At 36.5% G+C, this 21,827-nt stretch overlaps 1 protein-coding gene across 1 annotated transcript in view; it reads left to right on the top strand.

Moving 5' to 3' along the window:
* The window catches only part of Rapgef5 (Rap guanine nucleotide exchange factor 5), a 236,419-nt gene that overhangs the window by 184,861 nt on the left and 29,731 nt on the right, over window positions 1–21,827 (top strand). Inside the window, 7 exon segments of the mRNA XM_015498139.2 lie at window positions 4,225–4,303; window positions 8,754–8,898; window positions 10,211–10,308; window positions 12,177–12,207; window positions 13,398–13,476; window positions 15,714–15,863; window positions 19,953–20,050. Of these exon segments, the coding sequence (XP_015353625.2) occupies window positions 4,225–4,303; window positions 8,754–8,898; window positions 10,211–10,308; window positions 12,177–12,207; window positions 13,398–13,476; window positions 15,714–15,863; window positions 19,953–20,050 (680 nt within the window).

Below are 21,827 nucleotides of genomic sequence, written 5' to 3'. Positions count from 1 at the left end.
CAAACCTCTTACCTATTCTACCTTGACACAACTCAGGGATGCTCTAGAGATGCTTGTGTTTTGCAAAAATAAAATGGAAATTTTTAGTGCTTGCTACACTTGAAATAAGGATGGGAAATATTTTAATTGATACATAAAAGAAAATATGTTCAAGTAGAATCAAATAAAAATAGGCAATAGCTTTCTTAGACCTAAAACTGTAAAATAATAGTAAGTGATAGGAGAAGGTCTGTTTTATGTCAGTGTGACAATTATACCCAGAAATTTTAGAGCCATTCCTATTTGGACTGCAAACTTATGTATTTTATTTCAAGTTCCATAGATCTTAAAACGAATAGTTACCTTCTGATTTTGATAATTATCTGGATGTTACTTTTATACTGTAAGAGTTAAAAGAGCCACTAGAGAAATATTCTTTTTAGGAGGCTAGAGGTGTAGCTCGGTGGTAGAGTACAAGGTTACCATGCATGAGGCCCTAGGTCCAATCATCAGCACCCCAAAACACCTTTCATTTTTGGTGGAGTGGGGAGGATGATCCCAAAAGTGTAGTGAAAAAGAGAGGGCATGGTGTGCACACCTGGAATCCAGCCACTTGGGAGGTTGAGGCAGGAAGATCATGAGTTCTGAGTTCAAGGGCAACCTGAGCAACATTGTAAGGCCTTATCTCAAAATAAAAAATTTAAAAAAAATAGTGATGAGCCAAGAATTTCAAAGAAAAGGTTTTTTTTTGTATATTAATACCTAGGCATTCAGAGAGTTAGAAATCAAAATGAATACATCTCTTTATTCAGAATGTTATTGTATACGGCAGCTATGAATTTGTTTAAATGAAAGATGCTTTTATGTGCACAAAAGTGCTTTTCTGCCTAGTCTTAAATTACTATTAATTAAGTACTATGTAATATAATAGATAATTATAGTGTTTTAATATGGATGCCAGTGGATTTGCTAGTCTTTCTAAATGGCTATTGTGGGCTAATATTCTTCAGGGGATCATTCATATAGCCATTGTGGTTCTAAAAATATCTCTAAATACCATTGGGACAGCCTTTTTTGAAACATGGCTATTATAAAAACGCTCTTTTATTTGAAGTGCATCATTTTGATTACAGTTTTTTTGTTCATATCACTCAATTACTTCAGCAAGAAAAAAATGCCAAAGCTGAAAAAAGAATAAACCAAACCTCTTTTTATATATATAGAAATTTTTCAGAACAATATGGAAGTTAGAAAGAAAAATATTTGAGTTAGGAATATAGGGAATCTTCTATTCATTAAGATTTTTAATCATTCTGTTCATTAGAATATTAACTGGAGATGTGTTTATGTAGCCTCATTGTTTTTATTTTAATTAATATTTCTATGGCAGAGAGATAATTAGGTAAATGCTGTTGGATATTAAATGTGGTAGTAGTTTGGGGGAAAATAAGCACTTCAGGGTCAAAGCCCTTAACAAAATATTGTGATATGTAAATTGATTAATTGAATAGAATGCCAGATGGGTTTGCCACTGTCCAACAAGACTCTCATAGCCACTGAGTTCATTATTAAGGTTGTTAGCTACTAATGGAGTAGATCTTGATTAGAGAATAGTCCCAACCTCATTAAATATAGCTAAGTGTAAAAACATTCCAGAATCTGAACCTATGTGGCACATGAAGCATTTTAAATGCCAAACGTAAATTCTCATCATCATCACTCAGGGGTTTCTGTGCATGTGTGATTCCTACCTATAAGAGCACACTCAAGATTCTAGGCTATTCTGTTGTGCTTGCTGCCTATATCTAACATTGCATGCAAAAATACTCGGTTTCATTTCTAATCAGACCAGAGGAGTTGAGAATTTTAATCAACCACATTTAGCACAGCAAAATTTTGCCATTTATGGGAGCATTACTATTAAATAACATCCCAAAATGATACCTTTAAAGTTGTATTTCCAAAATATCCCAGGGTTTCAGACACTATGTAAATAGTTGATTTCAACTATTTAAAAAACTATAATAAAAATAACTATCCCAAATTTCTCATTATGATTACCAGTCATTAGTTTGTGCTACCAGGTTAACTAGTTTGAGGCAGATCTAGACGATAGCTTCTCCTGACTTTTTGTGCATATATTTTAAAGTTTTGTGCACAGACCCTAGCAGAGGCCTGCTAGCTCCTCTATAAATGGAGGCTGTTCATTGTCTGATCACCACCACAGCTTTCTTGTATAGGGTTAATTTAGGCCCCTCCTCCCACTGCAAAGCCCAGACACACCTGCCTGGAGACTTGCTTTAGGTCAGTGATTGCTAGCATCTTGCAGTGAGATGCAACATTGCAAGTTTAGGCTTATTTTAGTGACCATTTGTCAAATTTATTATTTTGATAAGAAATACTGTTACTTATCATAAATATCTTTGGTGAAGATCTCATACTCTTCATTAAAAATTCTGGTTCATTTTAATTAATATCATCTTGCAATTTAAAAAAAAGTTTTGATTTTTGACATTACCCTTTGCAACCATTTACTACTAATGTGGATTAGAATTAATTTAATGATCTGTAAGCAAACAACCCATAAAAATAAATTAACCTATGCAGCTGATATAGCTGATACAGGCATCACCACAATTTCTTTTTTTTTTCTTCTTATTTTTTTTTTTTAAGATACTGGAGATTGAACCCAGGGCCTCACACATCCTGGGCAAGCACTCTACCACCAAGCTACATCCCAGTTCTTTTAAAATTCTATTTTGAGACAGGGTCTCACTAAATTGCTGAAGCTGGCCTGAAAGATGCAATCCTGCCTCAGCCTCCTGAGTAACTGGGATTACAGGCATCCACCACTGTGCCCAGCCACAACTTCTTATGTGTGAATTTTGTATTTGTAAATATGGCCTTGATTAACTTTTAGAGTAAATGCAACTAGTTGTTCCTAAGAATTCCAAAATTTTTCTTTCATCCAATGTTCAACTTATATTTGTATATCTCCGTACTAGGTGATTATTTATACCTACACATTTAGAAAGTGTAGATCTTGGCAAGCATGAATATTATGGAGTGTATGACTCAGCTCAGGCTGCTGTAACAAAATACCATGGACTGGTCGCTTATTTCTTATGGCTTTGGAGGCTGGGAATGCTTAAGATCAAGGTGCTAGCAGGAAGTCAGGACTCTACAGGGACACTAATTCCATTCATGAGGGATTCACCCTTAGAACCTTATCTAATCCTAATTACCTTCCAAAGGGTCCTCCTCTTACTACTACCACATTATAGACTGAGGTTTTGATTTATGAATAAGGGGACATAAACATTCAGTCCATCATAGTATAAAATATTATTACCAGCATAACTTACTACTATTTTATGCAATTAAAAAATTGATGGCCAAAATGTAAAAATGAAAATTAAATCACATAAAAACAAATGAATTCTAAGTTAAAGAGCCTAGACAAGGGCCATTGTGTCAAAATCACTACTTTGCATTCTACGTATAATCTTTTTCATCATTTGGGAAATCATGTCGGAGGATAGAGTCTGCCTGTTTAGCAGCTTCATATTACATCTCAAGAATAGGCAAGGCAAAGAAGAGATTAAAAAATGGATCCCCTTTTTCTTAATAGAAAAAGGAATTAGGAAGCCACGTGCTATGCTATGCTGTGCCTGCTCTCCAATTTTAGGTGGACTCAGCTCAGTCTCTCTTCATGACAGTAATAAAATCACATCTTTCCCCCAACTTCTTGAGATAGATACATTTGAGAGATGAAAGTGAGTGGCCTTGAACCTCATATGTGTCTTCTGAGTTTTATTATCCATTGTTCATGCCCTCTATGTAAATAAATGGCTTTGGAAAGCCTTAATTTATTACAACATGAAGGCTTTGTTCCCTGTAGGACTGGAGTATATACTTTGGAAGTCTTACAAAGTTTATTTTTTAACACATTATTTATGCATTGGTTTTTCCAAACATCTTTACCCACAAATATAACTGATGTTTGGGGGAGGGGGAAGGTGAGAGTTGTATGTTTAGAGAGCCTTGCAAGTAAACATATCCCACTGCTTGAGGCATTCTATGTAACGAATTTCTCAAATCCTAACTTTAATACATAATGTGTTTTGTGGCCTTCCCACTGCCGCCATCATTTATCAGATTTCCGCCTCATACACTATAAGAGGCTGGATGCACAGCTGCCCTTCTGGTTGCCTCTTTGCTTACCTCGTATTTGTTTTTTTGCAGAGACCCTCCTCGATGACTTCCTTCTCACGTACACCGTCTTCATGACAACTGATGACCTGTGCCAGGCGCTGTTAAGGCAATATCCTTCATTAACTTCAGGATGCTGCATGGGTTTCCTCTCAGACAGATGTCTCACATTAGGAATTAACTGCCTTTTTTAATTTACTCACCCTCACGGTAGAGTGCGGACATGTTAAATATTAATGTCATGATGTCCAAGGTAAAAGATGGAATGAGACAGAATTGACAGGGACAGATGAAAATGCAGAGCTGCTATTTTCTACCACCTCAGTAAATTATACTGCTTATATTATGTTTGCTTTAAATCTGCTTCTCACCATTGCTTAGAAATCTGGAGCTAAAATAGGCCTTGGAATCAAGAGATTGAGTGGACTGGTAGTATCACACAGAAAGTGGCCTTAGAGGGGGACTTGGTCCATCAGAGTCAGACCACTTGTTTGGAAAATGAATGCACTTGTGTGATGTTGTGTTCCTAGGCAAGTATCCCTGGGGACACAGATCATTCCCCTATAAGGAAGTCTGAACTTGCCCCTGGAATCAACTGTCACCGGCTCAGAGCTTTGTCACTGTGTGCTGTCTTAGAACGATAGAATGATTAGAAGGCTAATAGCCTTATAATTTTACCCACTAACTAGAAAGGATGCTACAGGGAAGCTGAAGGCCATAGGGCAAAGCCACATAACTTCTCCAGGCTCCAGAGCTTCTTGCTTCAAAATGCTAAATGAAGCTGCTTCCAAAGCATTTAAGTTTTTAATAAATTAATTAGATTTAATTAATACTTTTTATTCTTAGAATTAAATTAATTAAAGACTTTAAGCATTTAATAAAAACCTTTACGTTTTCATTAAATCAAAGTGGGGATTCTACTCCAACCTGCTTAAAAACAAAAAATCAGGAAAATAGTATACTTTTTGTACATGCCAAAGTTTTATTAAGACCCAATGATAATGGTCACCTAATATTTTTTCCTATTAATTAATTATTACATGTCTCCAAACTTTACAACATTTTCTTGCCTTAAAGAATACTTTAAAACTCTACAAAGTACATAATAATAAAAGTAATGTCTTCTTAAAAATATATACAAGTTAGAAATGGTTATTACTTTTTAGTGCTTTACTGTGTCCTCTGACTAAGCAAAGGTATAGGAATTTTGACACTTTCTAGAATTGCTTCATAATTCAAAATTTTTGATCCTAAAACATAATTAGTTTTTAATTTGGAAAGTTTCAATATGTACAGACTTATTCCATATTTTCCAAGTGGAGCATTACTAATAAATATAACAATAATTATAAAGTTTTAAATTTCTCCATTGGACATATTTAGAAAAAATTTGTGAATTAATCTCATTTACATTTTAATACATGTTTCTAAAACAATTGCTATCTATTAAGTAATATAAATTATACATTTATAGTGAATTAGATGCCTTCAAACTATTACCTTTAACTATGATCCTAATATTTTTATTATCATTTAATAATTTTGTTTCTGGAGGATATTACTAAGCAATTTCTTAAAGTTTCCTTGGCTATAAAAATGTTTTGAGTCTTTGAGAAAATTTAGTTCAAATTCTTAGTAACCTTTTTATAGATTATCAAACCTTATAAAATCTAAAACATTTTAAGCCAGGAGTCTTTCTAAATGATTATTTCTGTATTTTTACACACAACCTTCTTTGACATCTCACAACCAAAAAACAAAACAAAAAAAAAATATAGCATCTTATTAATGTGAGATGTCTTTGTGCATCTTAGTGAATCTCACTTTCATATCCTACTACTACCAACTTCTAAAGAGCAGTCCAAATTTTGGGAGGGGTATGTTTTTCCCCTGTGATTCTTAAACATTATTTATAGATTAGAGCCATTTGTGCTGGGTTTGAATATTTTAGGTGAGTATTTTTATTGTAATAGGATTAGTAGCTTTCAGCTTTTATCATCATAAAGCACAGTAAGCTATACCTCTGGGCCAGTTAATATTCATGCATTACACAGAAGTCGTAACTCTCTCTCAGTGCCTTTGTGCTAACCCCCACCCCAAATGAATTTATAAATCAGTATAATTTAGCATGGACAAAAGGTAAAAGAGTCTATGTACCTTAATATAGGAAAGGCAAATAATATAAATGTAAATTTAATCAGTAGATATTTTAAAAATATATATCTTTCAGGGAGGAAAGAACAAAGTGAAACAAATAAATGTTAATAACTACAAATAGAGAAGAATGTTTGAAGTTCAGCCCCTAAAACTGCTTTATTCTGCTGGTCTGTAATTGTAGAATATATGCATATATGCAATTTGAATTAAAAGCTCATATTTTTTCTTTAGGTCAGTTATATGTGCTGACCTAAAGAAAAAAGTAAGTTGTTGGTATTTTTTTAATTTTCCAGGTTATTTTTTTCTTTATATGAGTTAAGATGTTACTTTCACAGGAAAAGAAGAAAAGGATATTTGTATAAATAGAAATGATGTAGGATAAATCTTCACACTTTGGTTTTCAAGAGAAGAACTAAAAGAAACAAACACTTGAACAGATTTTTGTGTGCTTGACTGATTCTATTTCACTGGTGGAAATTAAAGGTGACCATAGGATTCTTGAATAATGGGACTGCATTATGTTTAAAAATATTTGCAAAGTCTGATTAGAAATTTTGCATTTTTAATTTTTTTTTTTAATGTTTGGGAACAAACTGAGGGCCTTGTGCATGCTAGAGGACACTCTACCAATGAGCTCCATCCTCAGCCCTGTATTTTGGAATTATTTATCAGCATTAAAAAATACATAATCCTGGGCTGGGGCTGTAGCTCAGTGGCAGAGTGCTTGCCTAGCATGTGTGAGGCACTGGGTTGGATCCTTAGCGCCACATAAGAGTAAACAAGACATCTGGTCCATCTACAACTACAGAAAAAATTAAACATATGTAAAATCCTGTTGACAACCCCAAGCTTACTTGTGTTTGGTTTCAGTATTTCCTAATCCCAGTTAACTTTTTGGTGTGTACGCAATGTTCAGAAGTGATGCTTTTGGAGGCAAAAAGAGTTGATCAGTTTAGAAAATTCCAAGCTGCTGTCTCATTCCTAATCATTTAAGCAATTTACTTTTGATTTGTTTTCTTTCTCCCTCTCCCCTTCCCCTTCCTTCCTTCCTCTTTTTCTTTTTTTCTTTCTTTCCTTCCTTCCAATAATGGGGATTGAACCCAAGAGTGCTTTACCACTGAGCTATGTTCCTGCCTCTTTTTATTTTTATTTTGAGACATTGTCCCACTAAATTGCTGAGGCTGATCTCAGTCTTGCAATCCTGGTGCATCAGCCTCCCAAGTCTGTTAGATTACAGGCCCACATCACCATGCCTGGCCGATGTTGTTTGTATATAATTTTAACAGCAAAGTTAATACATGGTCATTATATACAAATTAGGAAATGGTAATAAGTAAAATAATTCATGTACTCTGAAATTTCATTACATTGAGAAGCCACTGTTAACTATTTTGTATATATCCTTCCGAATAATGAAATTATTTATATTAGCATTGTTAACAGAAATGGATCATCCTAACATATCCTTTTCTTATTTTCTTTTCTGGTAAACAACACATTGTAAGTTCTCCATGTCGTATGTAAACTACTAGACCATCATCTTTATGGCTGCAGAATATTCCATTGAATGGATATTATAATAACCTCACTAAATGTTCTCAAATGATGAAGCATTTAGGTTCTTTCCTATATTATTTTTAAAATTTTCTTTTAATGAAAATGAAAATTAGCAGTCCTTTTACCTAGGATTGGACATTTGAATTATACCACAAATTGTGCTTCAGAAATATGTGTTCATATGAAACTACTTTAGGAGTAATTGGTTTTACAGAATGCAAAATTATGAGTATCGAAGAATATCTGTCTTAATTCTGATTTAACTTTTATTAAAATAGTATTTGCCTATGTAGTGAGGCCAAGTCTCCTCTAGAAGCCACCCTTGAAATCAATGGCCACATCTCTGAATGAACACTAATCTCACCGCTGCCTGTGGGACTGTATCAGCAGCTGCGAGTATGATAGTCCAGTCCTCTCCTTCAGGCCTCTCACCCAGGATACATCATTTTCTGGGTTGGCTTTTGTTCTTCTCAGTGCCCTCCTTTTACTTTTACTTTTTCTTCCTGCATTTTTATGTACTTGTAGATTCTTAGGGAAATGTGCTTTAACCTATTTTGCAAAGACAAGAATAATCAAATCTCTCACACACCTGTAATCCCAGTGGCTTGAGAGGCTGAGGCAGGAGGATTCCAAGTGCAAGGCCAGCCTCAGCAAAAGCAAGGCACTAAGCAACCCAGTGATACCCTGTCTCTAAGTAAAATATAAAATAGGGCTGGGGATGTGGCTCAGAAGTCGAGTGCCCCTGAGTTCAATCCCTCGTACCCCCGCTTCAAAAAAAAAGAATATGGGAATCTCTTTATATATTTTTTTTATTTCAACAACATAATATTCTTTCTTAACCATTGCACCTATTCTGCTAAGAAGTATCAAGGCAAAGAGGAAAACTCAGATGTTCCTTGTCGGAAACGTAAAGTCTTGCATCTTGTTTCCCAGTGGATTGCTCTGTACAAAGACTGGCTTCATGAAGATGAACATTCAAAAATGTTTTTAAAGGTAATCCAACACTTCCAGTTATTCTTTGATGCCAAATGATAGATTTTATTTACACATTTCAAGTCTCATATGTGGGACTGGGGTTATAGCTCAGCAGTAGAGTGCTCGTCTAGCACATGCAAGGTCTTGGGTTCGATCCTCAGCACCATGTAAAAATAAATAAATAAAATAAAGGTATTGTGTCCAACTAAAACTAAAAAATAAATTTTTTTAAAAAAAGTCTCATCCAACTTTTTTTGATAGTCAAGTTGTGATTCAGAGAAAATATAAATTCATTTTGATTTCTGAGGCCTGCTATAAGTAGAAACTTGATTTTTAAATATTTTATTATGAAAAAATAGTGAAGACAAATTTTATATTCACTAATTTAAGATAATATATGTAATATATATAAGATAATATGTAAGTCATGAGAACCTTACAAATGAAATTAAAAAATCAAATAATATATACTTCAAAATTTGAAACTATTTAGTAAGTTGAGATTTATTATAAGTTTGAACTAACAAGTCTTATATCTGTATATAATATTTGGATAAGACATTATTTATCATCTTAAAATTATATTGACAAAGTATATAACTTTTTCAGAACATGGCATATTTTAAGAATTTTAAGAAGTAATAATTTTTGAAATAGATACTAATCTAGATGTACATTTCAAAAAAAATTGAATTGGATAAACTGATTTATTCAATTTAGGCTGCAGTATCTTTTCAGCACGAACAATTCTCTGGAGCTGATTAATAGACAGATGGATTCCTTTAGACACCAAAACCATATTAGGTATACAGATTTACATAGAGAGGAGATAGAATACAGTTCTACCTAGGGAGAATTCTATGTTAGAACAGGCAAGCACCTAAACTGATTCTGCATTTCATGAAGGGAATGAGTTTGAATTTAACATTTGGATGTCATTTAGACATCCAGTGAAAAACTGATCTGCTTATCTACATTCATGTTATTTTCAAAACAGCTTATTAGTTTCACTGATATTTTTTCCTCCCAAATGATTATGTACATGCACCTTATTTTTTTTAATGTAGACTAGGCATGGAAATCTCTAGTAACAAACCAGGGATCTCTGTTTCTAGCATTCCCTACACATAGTCCCTAAAAGCAGCTGTTGAGCAGTTAGAATTAAACCCCTGCATTGTCCTGATTCCACTTTGGGCCAGGTACTCATGGAGCGAGTCATTTTCTTTCTTTTTTGGCTTTACTGGGGATAGAACTCAGGGCCTTACACTTGCCAAACACACACTCTGAGCTGTGCCACTCATTTCAGCTGCCATTTGTCTTTTCCCTCCAGACCATTTACAGGAATGTTCTGGATGATGTCTATGAATATCCAATACTTGAAAAGGAATTGAAAGAATTTCAAAAAATACTTGGAATGCATCGTCGTCAGTAAGTAATTTTTCTTCTGGTAGTTAATGAACACAGCAAATGTAATAGAATTTGAAATGTCTTTTACATAAAGTTGATCTTTAACATTTGACACTGGGATTCATCTTGATTTCTTAGCTTTACTACTAATAAAATGGGTATTTTATTTATATACCACAAAATAAAATAAAACTAAATTAAGCTTATTGACTGCTTTAAAAAAAAAAAAAACTCTATTTAACATGGTTAAAACAAACTGGGAGCTGGGCATGGAGGTGTAGACCTGTAATCCCAATGACTCGGAAGGCTGAGAAAAGAGGAGTGGAAGTTTAAGGCCAACCTGGGCAACTTAGGGAGTCTCTCCGAAATAAAAAATAAAAAGGGCTGGGGATGTAGCTCTATGGTAGAGCACCTCTGAGTTCAATTCTCAGTACCAAGAGAAAAACAAACAAATAATAGCAACAACAAAAATAAACTGGGCCCCAACAACCTGCCCAAACAGAGTTATTTAATAAATTATTATTTTATTTTAAAAGTCTGCATTTTTACTTTGTCATTTGTGGACTCATAGCTATCTCTATAGAATAGGAAAAAAAAGTTTCATAAATAAGTTCCAGGAGTGAGTCATGGAATATTTTAAAAGCTCAGTTTTATAGGTTCTATGAGGTTTCTTTACCAATTAAAAAGATTAAAGAACCCATTTACTCAATGATTCTTGGTGTGTGCAAATGTAGATTAGGACTGGCAACACCTGACTTTCCTGAGATTTTACCCCGACTCTTCTTATCAAATTTGGTAAATGAATACATCAGGTCATTATTCAGTTTTTGGATATAGCTGCAGAATTCACTGGAAGGAAAGAGCTGTTCTCTGATTGACAGGGCACTACCTATATCTATGGTAAACATGAACACATACGTTGCCAATCAGCCATCATAAGTGTACTTCTCATAGAAAATGTTAATTCAGGCCTTTTTGATTATTGATTTGAAAGGTAAAGGCTGGCTTTATTTTTAATAAAGGAGGTCTCCTTTCAAATGAAATGTAGATATAAATTAATCTTATAATCAAACCACGTGTAAACTTTGGTCCTCAATCATCAAAATTAATAGTTAGAAATTTAAAAGTCGGGTGCAACTTAGGACAATGGGTTGGAAATGAATGTTGTGAACCATGATGCTCTTCTCTTATCACAGTCTACATTATATTAGATACCCATAGCTTAAGACTCCTATGAATATATAAACTAATAAATGAAACAAAAAAGGGGGGTGACAATTTTAGGTCAAAATAATCTCTCATGGGAGAGTCGTTCTATGCCATAAGGCAGTCTTGTGTACTTGGGAAACTTTAATTTATGTTTAATACATTTAAATACAACAAGTACCTCAGTGGAGTTTAATCTTTTTTCGTCTTCTTCATGTTACTGGGAATTAAACCCAGAGGAACTCAACCACTGCACTACATGGAGACAGGTTCTAAGATACTTAGGAATTCACCAAATGGCTGAGGCTGGTTTTGAGTTTTCAATCCTCCTGTCTCAGCCTCTGAGTCTCTGGGATTGCAGGCATGCCCCATCACACCCAGCTGAGGGTTTAGTTTCAGTGGAGTAAATAAATCCAGTTACTCTCTTAATTCTTGGCTTTACATTCTGTGTGTAGATAACACAGTATGTCTGTGGAATACGTAGCTTCTTTTCTTCCTGGTTTGTTTGAAATTCAAAACCCAATGTCAAGTTTGTTGTAGATAGTAAATTAATAAATACTGTGTTTTATCTTTTTTAAAGAGGAAAATCCTTTACCCAGTGCTGAAAAATCAGTCTTCTGTGACAATAACTGCATTGTTCTGGGTTTGGGACAAAGATTGACTTGTTATCTTTTTCTTTTCAGCACTGTAGATGAATATTCACCACAAAGGAAGGTAGGTAGACCCTTTAGAATTGGCAGTGGGGAGATCTGGTTTGGAGACCTTACCTGGCCTCACTTGGCATTTCTCTTTCTTTTTTTAGTTGGTGAATGGTGGCACTGGGGTTGAACCCAGGGGTGCTTTACCACTGAACTATATATATATCCCCAGTCCTGTTTTTTTTTTTTGAGACATGATCTTGCTAAGTTGCCAAGGCTCGTCTTGAACTTGCAATTCTCCTGCCTCAGCCTTCTGAGTTGCTGGAGTATCGGTAGGCACCACCATGCCTGGCACCACTTGCATTTCTTCATAATTAAAATGAACACTGCTTCACACATAGCTGGGAAGGCAGGGAGGCCGAGGGCCGCAGCTCCCTGCCCTTCTCTGCTTTGCTGTGGTTTCCCTGTGCTGGTACGGATTTGATTTTAGCCATGTCCCCTTGGCTTTATGACATTTTCAATCTTTTGTGGTACATTTGGAGTCTCAGAGCTTCCCTGCTGTCCCCAGACTGATAAAAATTTGAATTTTAAAGCATTCATGCCCAAAACATTTAACTAAGAGAATCTTGACTCCAGGAGTTAGAAAATCTTATAAGGAAAAGGTTTACACTCTCACCAGGACAGAAAGGGAGCTGGTAGCGACAATATATATGTTCCTATTAAACTTGATGAGAGGGACATACAGAATAAGACCTCAGGCGCAAGTTTTGTAGAAGGAGACTATAATGTACCTATTTCCTTTAAGAAAGTCAGTGTGCTACAAGAGAAGTGGGAAACCATCTCCAGGCTGCTTTTGTGAAATATATAAAAAGCCGAAACTCAGATTGTGGTAACTTAACTTTGGGTTAGAGTTGAGATGGGGAAGCCAGGTCTTTCTGGGGAGAAGAGTCTTTGGATGTTTGTTGTAGTTTGTAAAAGACAGAGGTGGAAAATGTGGGAGTATTCTCTAGCTGATACTAGGAGTAATTACAGGGGCTTTTTGCCTGCTACTGGCCTTGGCCACAGCCCATTGTATCTCTCAGAATCGCCACCTCCACATGTGTTAATTGAGGCAACTCCCAGTTTATTTCTTCAAGATTGGATGGGTGGATTTCATATTTAAAAAAAAAAAATTGGCTAGCTCTTTTGGAACATGTTGTAAACAGCTGTGGTTTTCCAAAGGGCAGGAATACATTCATTCATTGTTCTCTTTCTCCCTTCTCACAGAATAAGGCCCTTTTCCACCAATTCAGTCTTAAGGAGAACTGGCTCCAGCATAGAGGAACTGTGACCGAAGCAGAGGAAAGTGAGTAGGATTTTCAGGGAGGGGTGGGGCTGATGAACTGCAGTTAGTCACCATGGCTCTCGGATCTGAACACCTCAGCCTGCCCTGAGCCATCTTTTCTGGCTCTCAGCAAATCATCTGGGGATGATTTCCTTTTTCTTCCTTTGAGCATTACAGTTTTCTTAGATTGTAACACTGTCCAATGGACCCAGAATATTTTAAATTGGAGAAGCAAGGAAAGAAGGCTGTGCCAAGGACCTCCTTGACTTCTTGGGTAGAGGTTCACAATATACTGGAAACTCAATGTTTTCCTCCTGGAACCTTCTCCTTGATTCTGCTCATTGCCCAGGACTAACTGGAAAGGCCATCAAAGCCAGCGTGCAGGATGTTTGCTGAGGCAGTCCCTCTGAAATTTAGGGAAGAGAAATGAAAGGAAGGGTGGTTGGTGGAAATTCCTCCAAAGCAAAGCAGTGTCAGGCAGCGCCATGCACTGAATATGTTCCCAGCCAGTGCTCATTAGCTGACAGGGGTTCATGACTACAAGGTTCTTTCCATTAGCACCCAGAAACTTAAAAGCCTTTCTAGTGAATATTTTATACTGGCACCAAAATGGTGGCAGTGGTTTCCTCCCATTGGAACAAAGGTTGAGACAAGTGTAGAGCCAGGAAACAATGAATTAAAGTATTCACACTAGTGTGATTTTGAACCTCTCTTTGACTCATATTTCTCCATGTGCTAAAATTTGAAATATAGACATTTAATATGTGTTGATTTTCTTGAATATTTTAAAAACAAAGTGTCACAAGTTTGCCTCTTCTGTGGTGTTTGTATAAATGCTGCAGGTAGATGAGTCTATTGTCTGACATCGTCAGCTTCCCCAAGTGAGAGCAAACAAAATTATCTTACCTCATGATGTGTTAATTTCTGAACTCCCTCGCCCATTTATCTTCTAATTTAATTGTATAGTTTTCCAAGCTGAGCTGCAAAAAGTCCAAGTATTTCAAGGTTCCTGGCCTCTTTCTCTTTCATCTGTTTATTAAGCAAAGTGTAAACTAACCCTCCAGTTAGTGGTTTGTAGACTGGATCTTTGCCTTGCTCAAAAATTGCATTTTTCCATTAAGGGAGGAAAGCTTTTTCCCCCTTTACAACCTATTGACAAAATATAAAACAACTATTTATTAGAAGCTATTGTTTTAGTGACACACCCAACCAAACCACGCAAAATCTGTCAAGTGCTTTCTACTTATATGTTTGCTTTAAGGCTCTAGACATGTCAACTCATGGTTAGGCTTTTGCTTTGTTTGCATTTCTATGAAAGCAATCCTTGGTTATTTTTTGTGATGCCATTTAAATTGCATATAAAATTTCTCTTAGGAGCTCATTCTTTTATATATATATATATATATATATATATATATATATATATATATGCAGAATATCTAATTATCCTGTATATTCTGAAGCAGCTAGTGTTTTATACATTCAGAACAGCTGATTTTAAGAAGCAGTGTGTCAACAATGTACGTTGCTATTAAAAGTTTTTGCTATTATATCATAACCAAAAAAAAATTTCCAGGAGCCATTTACCCTGATGGTGATAATTTCCTAGTAATAATTATTAGCACCACAGATAATAAAAAAGGAAATTAAAAAGGTGAGAAATGTGACCTCTATTTGGAAACTAAACTCATCCCTACTTTGATAAGGGGGCAAGAGGGTCATTCTTAATGATTGAGAAAGCCGAACACAAAAACCAAGACAGATGACTGATTTTTAGATAAGCTTATGAGAATTCTAATAGCAAATGTGCTGTTTTTGATTGGTCCACTGAGACTGTTATGAAATGGAGTGTAAAATAAAAATTTATGAGTTAGATGTTTTAATATGCTGCTACTTTGGAAGATCCTAGTCACTCTCAATAAAGAGATTCAAAAGTACAGTCCTATGTAGCACAGATGCCACTATATTCTAGTCAGACGGTCTTTACCTCGATGCCAGGAGCATACATTTCTAAGACAATTGGGGAAACCTAACTACTACTTATGCCTATTCATCAGCGTTATAACATCTAAGTCTCCTGTGCTTGCAGGCACATACTTACAGGCATATAATCTGGGGCACTCCTGTGCTTAGGCAAATGCGTACATCTGACTGCATATGCTTTAAAATGAAGAAAACAACAAAGTGGGTGCCTTGATTTGGGATAGTCTGTACCTCATGATCTCAGTTCTGTTCATAATTTGTTTTGACTTGTACAGTTTTTTGCCACGTGTATATAACGGAGCACTCCTATGTCAGTGTGAAGGCAAAAGTTTCCAGCACAGCACAAGAGATCCTCAAAGTTGTGGCAGAAAAGATCCAGCATGCAGAAGAGGATCTGGCTCTGGTGGCCATCACATTCTCGGGGGGTAAATTATTTTCTGTCCTTGCATATTAACCTTTCACTGGCTTTCCTCCAAAAGGAGAGAGTTGACATTTTTGTAGGATAAACGCTGAGCTCTTCTCTTCTGGGCCCCCAGCTGGATGACCACAGTAACAATGAGAAGCTGCCTACCAGAGGTGTTTCCATGACAACAGTGGGGTAGCATTAGATGCTGAATTTCCTCCCCGAGAACTGAATAGTGAGGCACACCAGTGTTTTGAAATGCATTATAAAGCTTTTCATATTTTGTACTCTAGATAACCCTTCTATTTTCATATTTAAATTAACTTGGGAAATTGCTAAAGGATGACATTTCTGTAGGGGAAAAAAAATAAAAGATGGCCTTGAACTAGTCTTATTGCTGGCTGACAGTTTAATACATAAAAACTCCTGTCGGAAGAAAGGAAACTACACAATAAGCCAGAGCTCACAGGGCAATGTACCTTCAGGTGGACGTGGGGAGCAAGACCTAGTTACAGCTTTGCCTTCTGTTGGACTTTATTTATCCACAGAGAATGCTTTATTGTCTGTTTTCAATAAGATCACACAGATTACAAGCTGTCACTATTGATCTACTCAGCCTGAACAGACCCCATCATTTTCATGGGGACCTGTCAGATCTCAGTGTCACTGGCCTCCTTTTTGGCTTACTATCTTTATTTAATATCTCATTAACCCTGAGAAAAATACGAAGAAAGTAACTAAACATCAGAAGTTGAAAAAAATATAAGAACTCTGTGAACTAATCAACCAGAGATGGGGCAGGCAGGGGAGGGGAGCAGATAGACCACATTTCTGTTTTTCTTTGTTGTTCAGGAAGAGGTGAACCCCAGAATATACCCAGCATGACACTAGTTAAAGCATCATGAAATAGTATCTGGCTCCTATCGCTTTGAGACCTACAGGCAGGTAAAATGGTCCTGTACGCTAGTCCATTACACAGCACACAGGCACTTCTCTTTAGGCCTAATGAAAGAGAGTCTCTCCTCTCCAGAACTCTGTACAACCTCTCAAAGCATGATCTAGGGCTAGAAGGGAGCTTGGTAGTAGAGCACATGCTTAAGATGCATGAGGCCCAGGGTTCAATACCTAGCACCTACCCCTGCCAAAAAATGATCTAGGGGGAAAACATGTGAACATGATGTATTCTAATCAAGGAGTGGTTGTTTTTTTGTTTTGGGTGGGGCAGGTGGTACTGGAAGTTGAACCCAAGGGTGCTTTACCACTAAGCCACATCCCCATGTTCTTTTTACTTTCTATTTTGAGACAGGGTCTTACTAAGTTGCTGATATTGGCCTTGAACTTAGAATCTTCCTACCTCAGTCTCCTGAGTTGCTGGGTTTATGGGTCTGTACCACTGCAATCCATCAAAAGTGGTTGAATTTTTATTAACATGTTTTAGATAGATATGATAAGTGTATATTTAATTTTTTGAGTGACTAAAAATATTAAATGATTTTAAACATTGAGTTTCATCAAAACCAACATTTGCTGCTCAAGATGCAGCCCCTGCAGAAAGTGATCATTAGGTCCCTGTCCCAAAAGGGCTAGAGAACGAAGGGGCTTCAGTAAACTTTACAACACAGTTGCTGGTGGCCCTGGGATGACTTGGAGCCGACAGAAACTGGCAACTAATGAGGGGCTCTTTTACTACCTAATATCTATTTGATGGCTGTGAAGTACCATTTTCATCCTCTATTAAATTAGATTCATCAGGATGTGCAGTGAGTTCTAATGGGGTCCATTGCTAATCATCAGTAGAAATGTCAGCTCATCTCTGGAATTAGCCTACAGATTTGAAAATGTGCCACCATTTCCCATCCTTTAGGATTTTTTGTTTGTTAGTTTGTTTTTTAACATGTAAAGAACCTTCCTAGCCAGGCATGGTAGCATGTGCCTATAATCCTAGCAACCTGGGAGTATGAGGCAGAAAGATCACAAGTTTGAGCCCAGCCTGGGCAATTTAGTAAGATCCTGTCTTAAAATAGGGGAAAAAAAATAGGGCTGGGGATTTAGTTCAGTGGTAGAGCTCCCTGGGTTCAATCTCCAGTAATCCACCTCCACTCACAAAATACCTCCCTGGGCTGGGATATAGCTTGGTTGGTAGAGTGCTTGCCTTCCATGCATAGGCCCTGGGTTCAATCCCTAGCACCACACACATACACAAAAAAGTACTTTTCTGCCTGCATCTTATTACCCTCCTGAACAATCATTTTTTGTTGTTTTGTTTTTGTTTGGGGGTAGTGTTTTGTTTCTTGCAGTACTGGGAATTGAACTCAGGAGTGCTCTACCACTGAGCTACACTCCCAGCCCTTTATTTTTATACTTTTAAGACAGGGTCTCACTGAATTTCCCAGGCTGGGCTTGAACTTGTGATCGTTTTGCCCTGAGCTTTCTGAGTAGCTAGGTGTGCATGCCACCCAGCCTGGCAAAAAAAAAAATGTTTTAATTAGAAAAAAAAAGATATTTAATGTATTTCTTGCTCTGTTTACATATTTTTTTTTACAAATAATGTTTTAATGCTACTTCAGGATGAAATAACAATTTATTTCATCAAATTTGTTTATTCTTGTCAAAAAAAGTTTTGAAATGTTGGAGGTTTATGGCTTTCTCTTTAAAAAAAGTCCTATTCTAAAAACTTTAGTAGTTTCTAGATGCTTTGTACCCAGGTTATGGGTACATATGATATATGTGTGTGCTAACAATAACCTACTCACTTACTCAGTGGTTAAAATTCGGTTTTGATCTTTTATAGTACAGTAAAAGATCTGAAAGTTCTTTAGAACCCAGCTGAATGGAGCCATTTACTACCCACATCAAAAGTGCAGCATTCTAGTACTCTTGGTCTTTATAATGCTGGACCATTAAGAATATATTAGCCGCTGTCATTTATTTTTTTAAAAAATAAAAATAAAAAGAATATATTAGAACCTGGCACAGTGGCCCATGCCTGTAAACCCGGCAGCTTGGGAGGATGAGGCAGGAGTATCACAAGTTCAAAGCCAGCCTCACCAATAGTGAGGTGCTAAGCAACTCAGTGAGACCCTGTCTCTAAATAAAATACAAAATAGGGCTGGGGATGGGAATGTGGCTTAGTGGTCAAGTGCCCTGAGTTCAATCCCCGGTACCAAAAAAAAAAAAAGAAACCAGAATAAACTGAGAATCATATTTTTGGTTTTAGCAAAATAGGAAACTTTACCAAAAAGTAATAATCAGTGTTAGTAAGTGTTCAAGTTTTAAAATTATTTTTAGGAAAATATAATGAGTGTTTTTCTTAAAAAAAATAATTGGAAAGCAATTTTTGTCAATAACTTTAAAAATATCCATTCCCTTTGACCCTATAATTTTAGAACTGAGAGTCTATCTTAAGAAAATCATCTATAAGCAGACTAGGATTTATGTGCAAGGATGTTGACCTCAGCAATATATATTATGGCTGCTATGCTAATAGAACCCATTTATCAAGTGCCTATTATGTGCCAGGCCCTGTGCTAGTACTTACCATGTATCATGTCATTTAATTTATATGACCAAAAGAAAGGAAACGATTAAATGTTCAACAGTAGAGGAAAGATAAGATGATGGCATAATGAGCTGTTACATAACCAATTAAACATGACATATATAAATAACTTTGATAAGTGGGTAAGAGCTTATAATACAATCAGAATATAAAGCCTTAAATGGACCCAATTACAAGTCTATGTGTGTATGAATAATTATAAATGCATGTGAATAATAACTGCAAATATGTATAGGAGTATAATTATTTTGGAGAGAGGATGATGAGTAAATTTTACTTTGTTCCTTTAGCTGTCCTATGTTCTAAAGAATAACTAAAGTAAGAACTTCAAGAGAGTTCTACTCCATGGCATTCAACCTGATTAATGCCTACACTGAGCTGAGCAGTGATATCCATGTTACCTCTGGTGTCATGTATAATGTGTAGAACTGAATTAATCTACTTTAAATCCTAGTTAATATACTTTTGAACATATTTCGTGGGCAATTTTAACCCAGTACATGTTTTGTGTAGGCCTATTTTGTTTATAATTACTTTTTTTTTTAAATAAAGAAAAGCACGAACTTCAGCCGAATGACTTGGCCATCTCCAAATCTCTTGAGGCATCTGGTCGGATCTGTGTCTACCGGAAAGACCTGGCTGACACTTTGGTAAGAACCTTTAGCCCTGTACTTCAAACCTAAATGTCAGACTCAAGACATACTTCCACATGCTTTATAATGAAAAAAAATATATATATATATATAAATATATATATATATATATACATACACACACACACACACACACACACACATATATATATATATGAACTGTGTCTTTCCCTAGCCAGCTGCCAGAGCACACTGCTTCTGCAAAACAAGGAGCTGCCTACCTTAGGAGCTCTTCCTGCCTACCTTAGGAGCTCTTCAGCTCCTTCTCGCTGCTTTCTGATCTCCTGAAAAAAGGGATTGGAAGCAAGTGACTGCTTCTCCTATGGAATTTCAATTTAGCTTATTTTTGTTTGGGAGGTATGTGGAGATCAAACTGAGAAATGTTCCCCGGGTGAATTTAGGGGCAAACAGACTGAATGCTTTGGTTCAATGCACTCGGTGCACTCTGAGTGCTCGGTTTCCTTGAAGAAAGAGTGAGAGGGCGGGGGTAGAACTTAATTGGTAGAGTGCTTGCCTCACATGCATAAGGCCCTGGGTTCAATCTCCAGCACCACAGGGAAAAAAAAAAAAGAGAGAGAGAGAGAGAAGAAAGAGTGGATTATCAGCCCTCCCTATGTAGGATGGGGTCATAAGGATGGACATCAGACACCACTGAAGAACAGGAGTTTGAAGAAATTTAGAACACATCCTTTCAGTAGTCAAGACTTCAGTCTCTTGGCTGCTTCTTGAAAGGCAGGGTCAGGCTAGATCCACCATCTAGGACAAGCAGGCTCTAACAGTGTGATCATACCTTCTAGACTCAAGGCCCTTTCATGGAGTTGTCACTGGGGCCTGTCTTTCTAGCTGGCTCCCATTGTATATATAATTAAGGAATTTTTATCCCACATGGGTTAACCAAAATTGTTTTAATAAAAACATTCTATGTAAAATTATCTGCAGGACATCAAGCTAACATAATAATGTTCATCACTGTCAATTTTCATATTTATAACCTGATAGGGGTTTGCTGAGTAACTGACCTATAGTATCTCATTTAACATTCCCAATAAACCTGTAAGTTTTAGAAAGGCTAAATTACTCACTAGCTTCCTAAACCACACAAGGGAGAGTGCTAGGATTTTTTTTCCTTAATTTTATTTTGAGACAGGATCTTGCTAAGTTGCTGAGGCTAGCCTCAAGCTTGCAATCCTCCTGCCTCTGGCCCCCAAGTAGCTAGAATTATCAGCATATACCACCATGCCCAGGCAGCAGACTACTAGGATTTTTAAATCCCGTTATGTTTGACTCAGAAGCTCCTGCATATTCCTTTCATTTATAGGTGATGAGGAAGAAAAGGAGTGGGAAGCATTTGCTTTACTTGGGCCTTTTCTGTTCTGACCTTTAGCAGATCGCAGGTCCTACATAACACCCTCAGTGAAACATGATCAACTGGGTAGTTAGTAAACATTTTTTTAAAAAAACTGGGGCTTGAACCCAGGGACACTCTACCCTTGAGCTACATCTCCAGACTTTTTTTTTTTTTTTTCATTTGAGACAGATTCTCACTAAGTTGCCAAGAGTCTTGCTAAATTGATGAGTCTGGCCTGAAACTTGTGAGCCTCCTGCCTCAGCCTCCAGATTTACTGAGAGTTACCTAGCCCAGCTCTGCACAGTATCTCTTTTAGTAAATATTGAAATTGATTGTACCCTTCCCTGTGATTTAACGTGTAGCCACTCTGGGGCTCCCGGCAGTGAAGGGACCTGCAGTTGAATTGCCTCCCAGTCCTCTCTAAGC

This window comes from Marmota marmota, unplaced genomic scaffold (assembly GCF_001458135.2).
Source record: "Marmota marmota marmota unplaced genomic scaffold, marMar, whole genome shotgun sequence".
Classification (NCBI taxonomy): Eukaryota; Metazoa; Chordata; class Mammalia; order Rodentia; family Sciuridae; genus Marmota; species Marmota marmota.
Note: the sequence above shows the minus strand (reverse complement) of the source record. Positions and strands in the feature narration are given on the sequence as shown.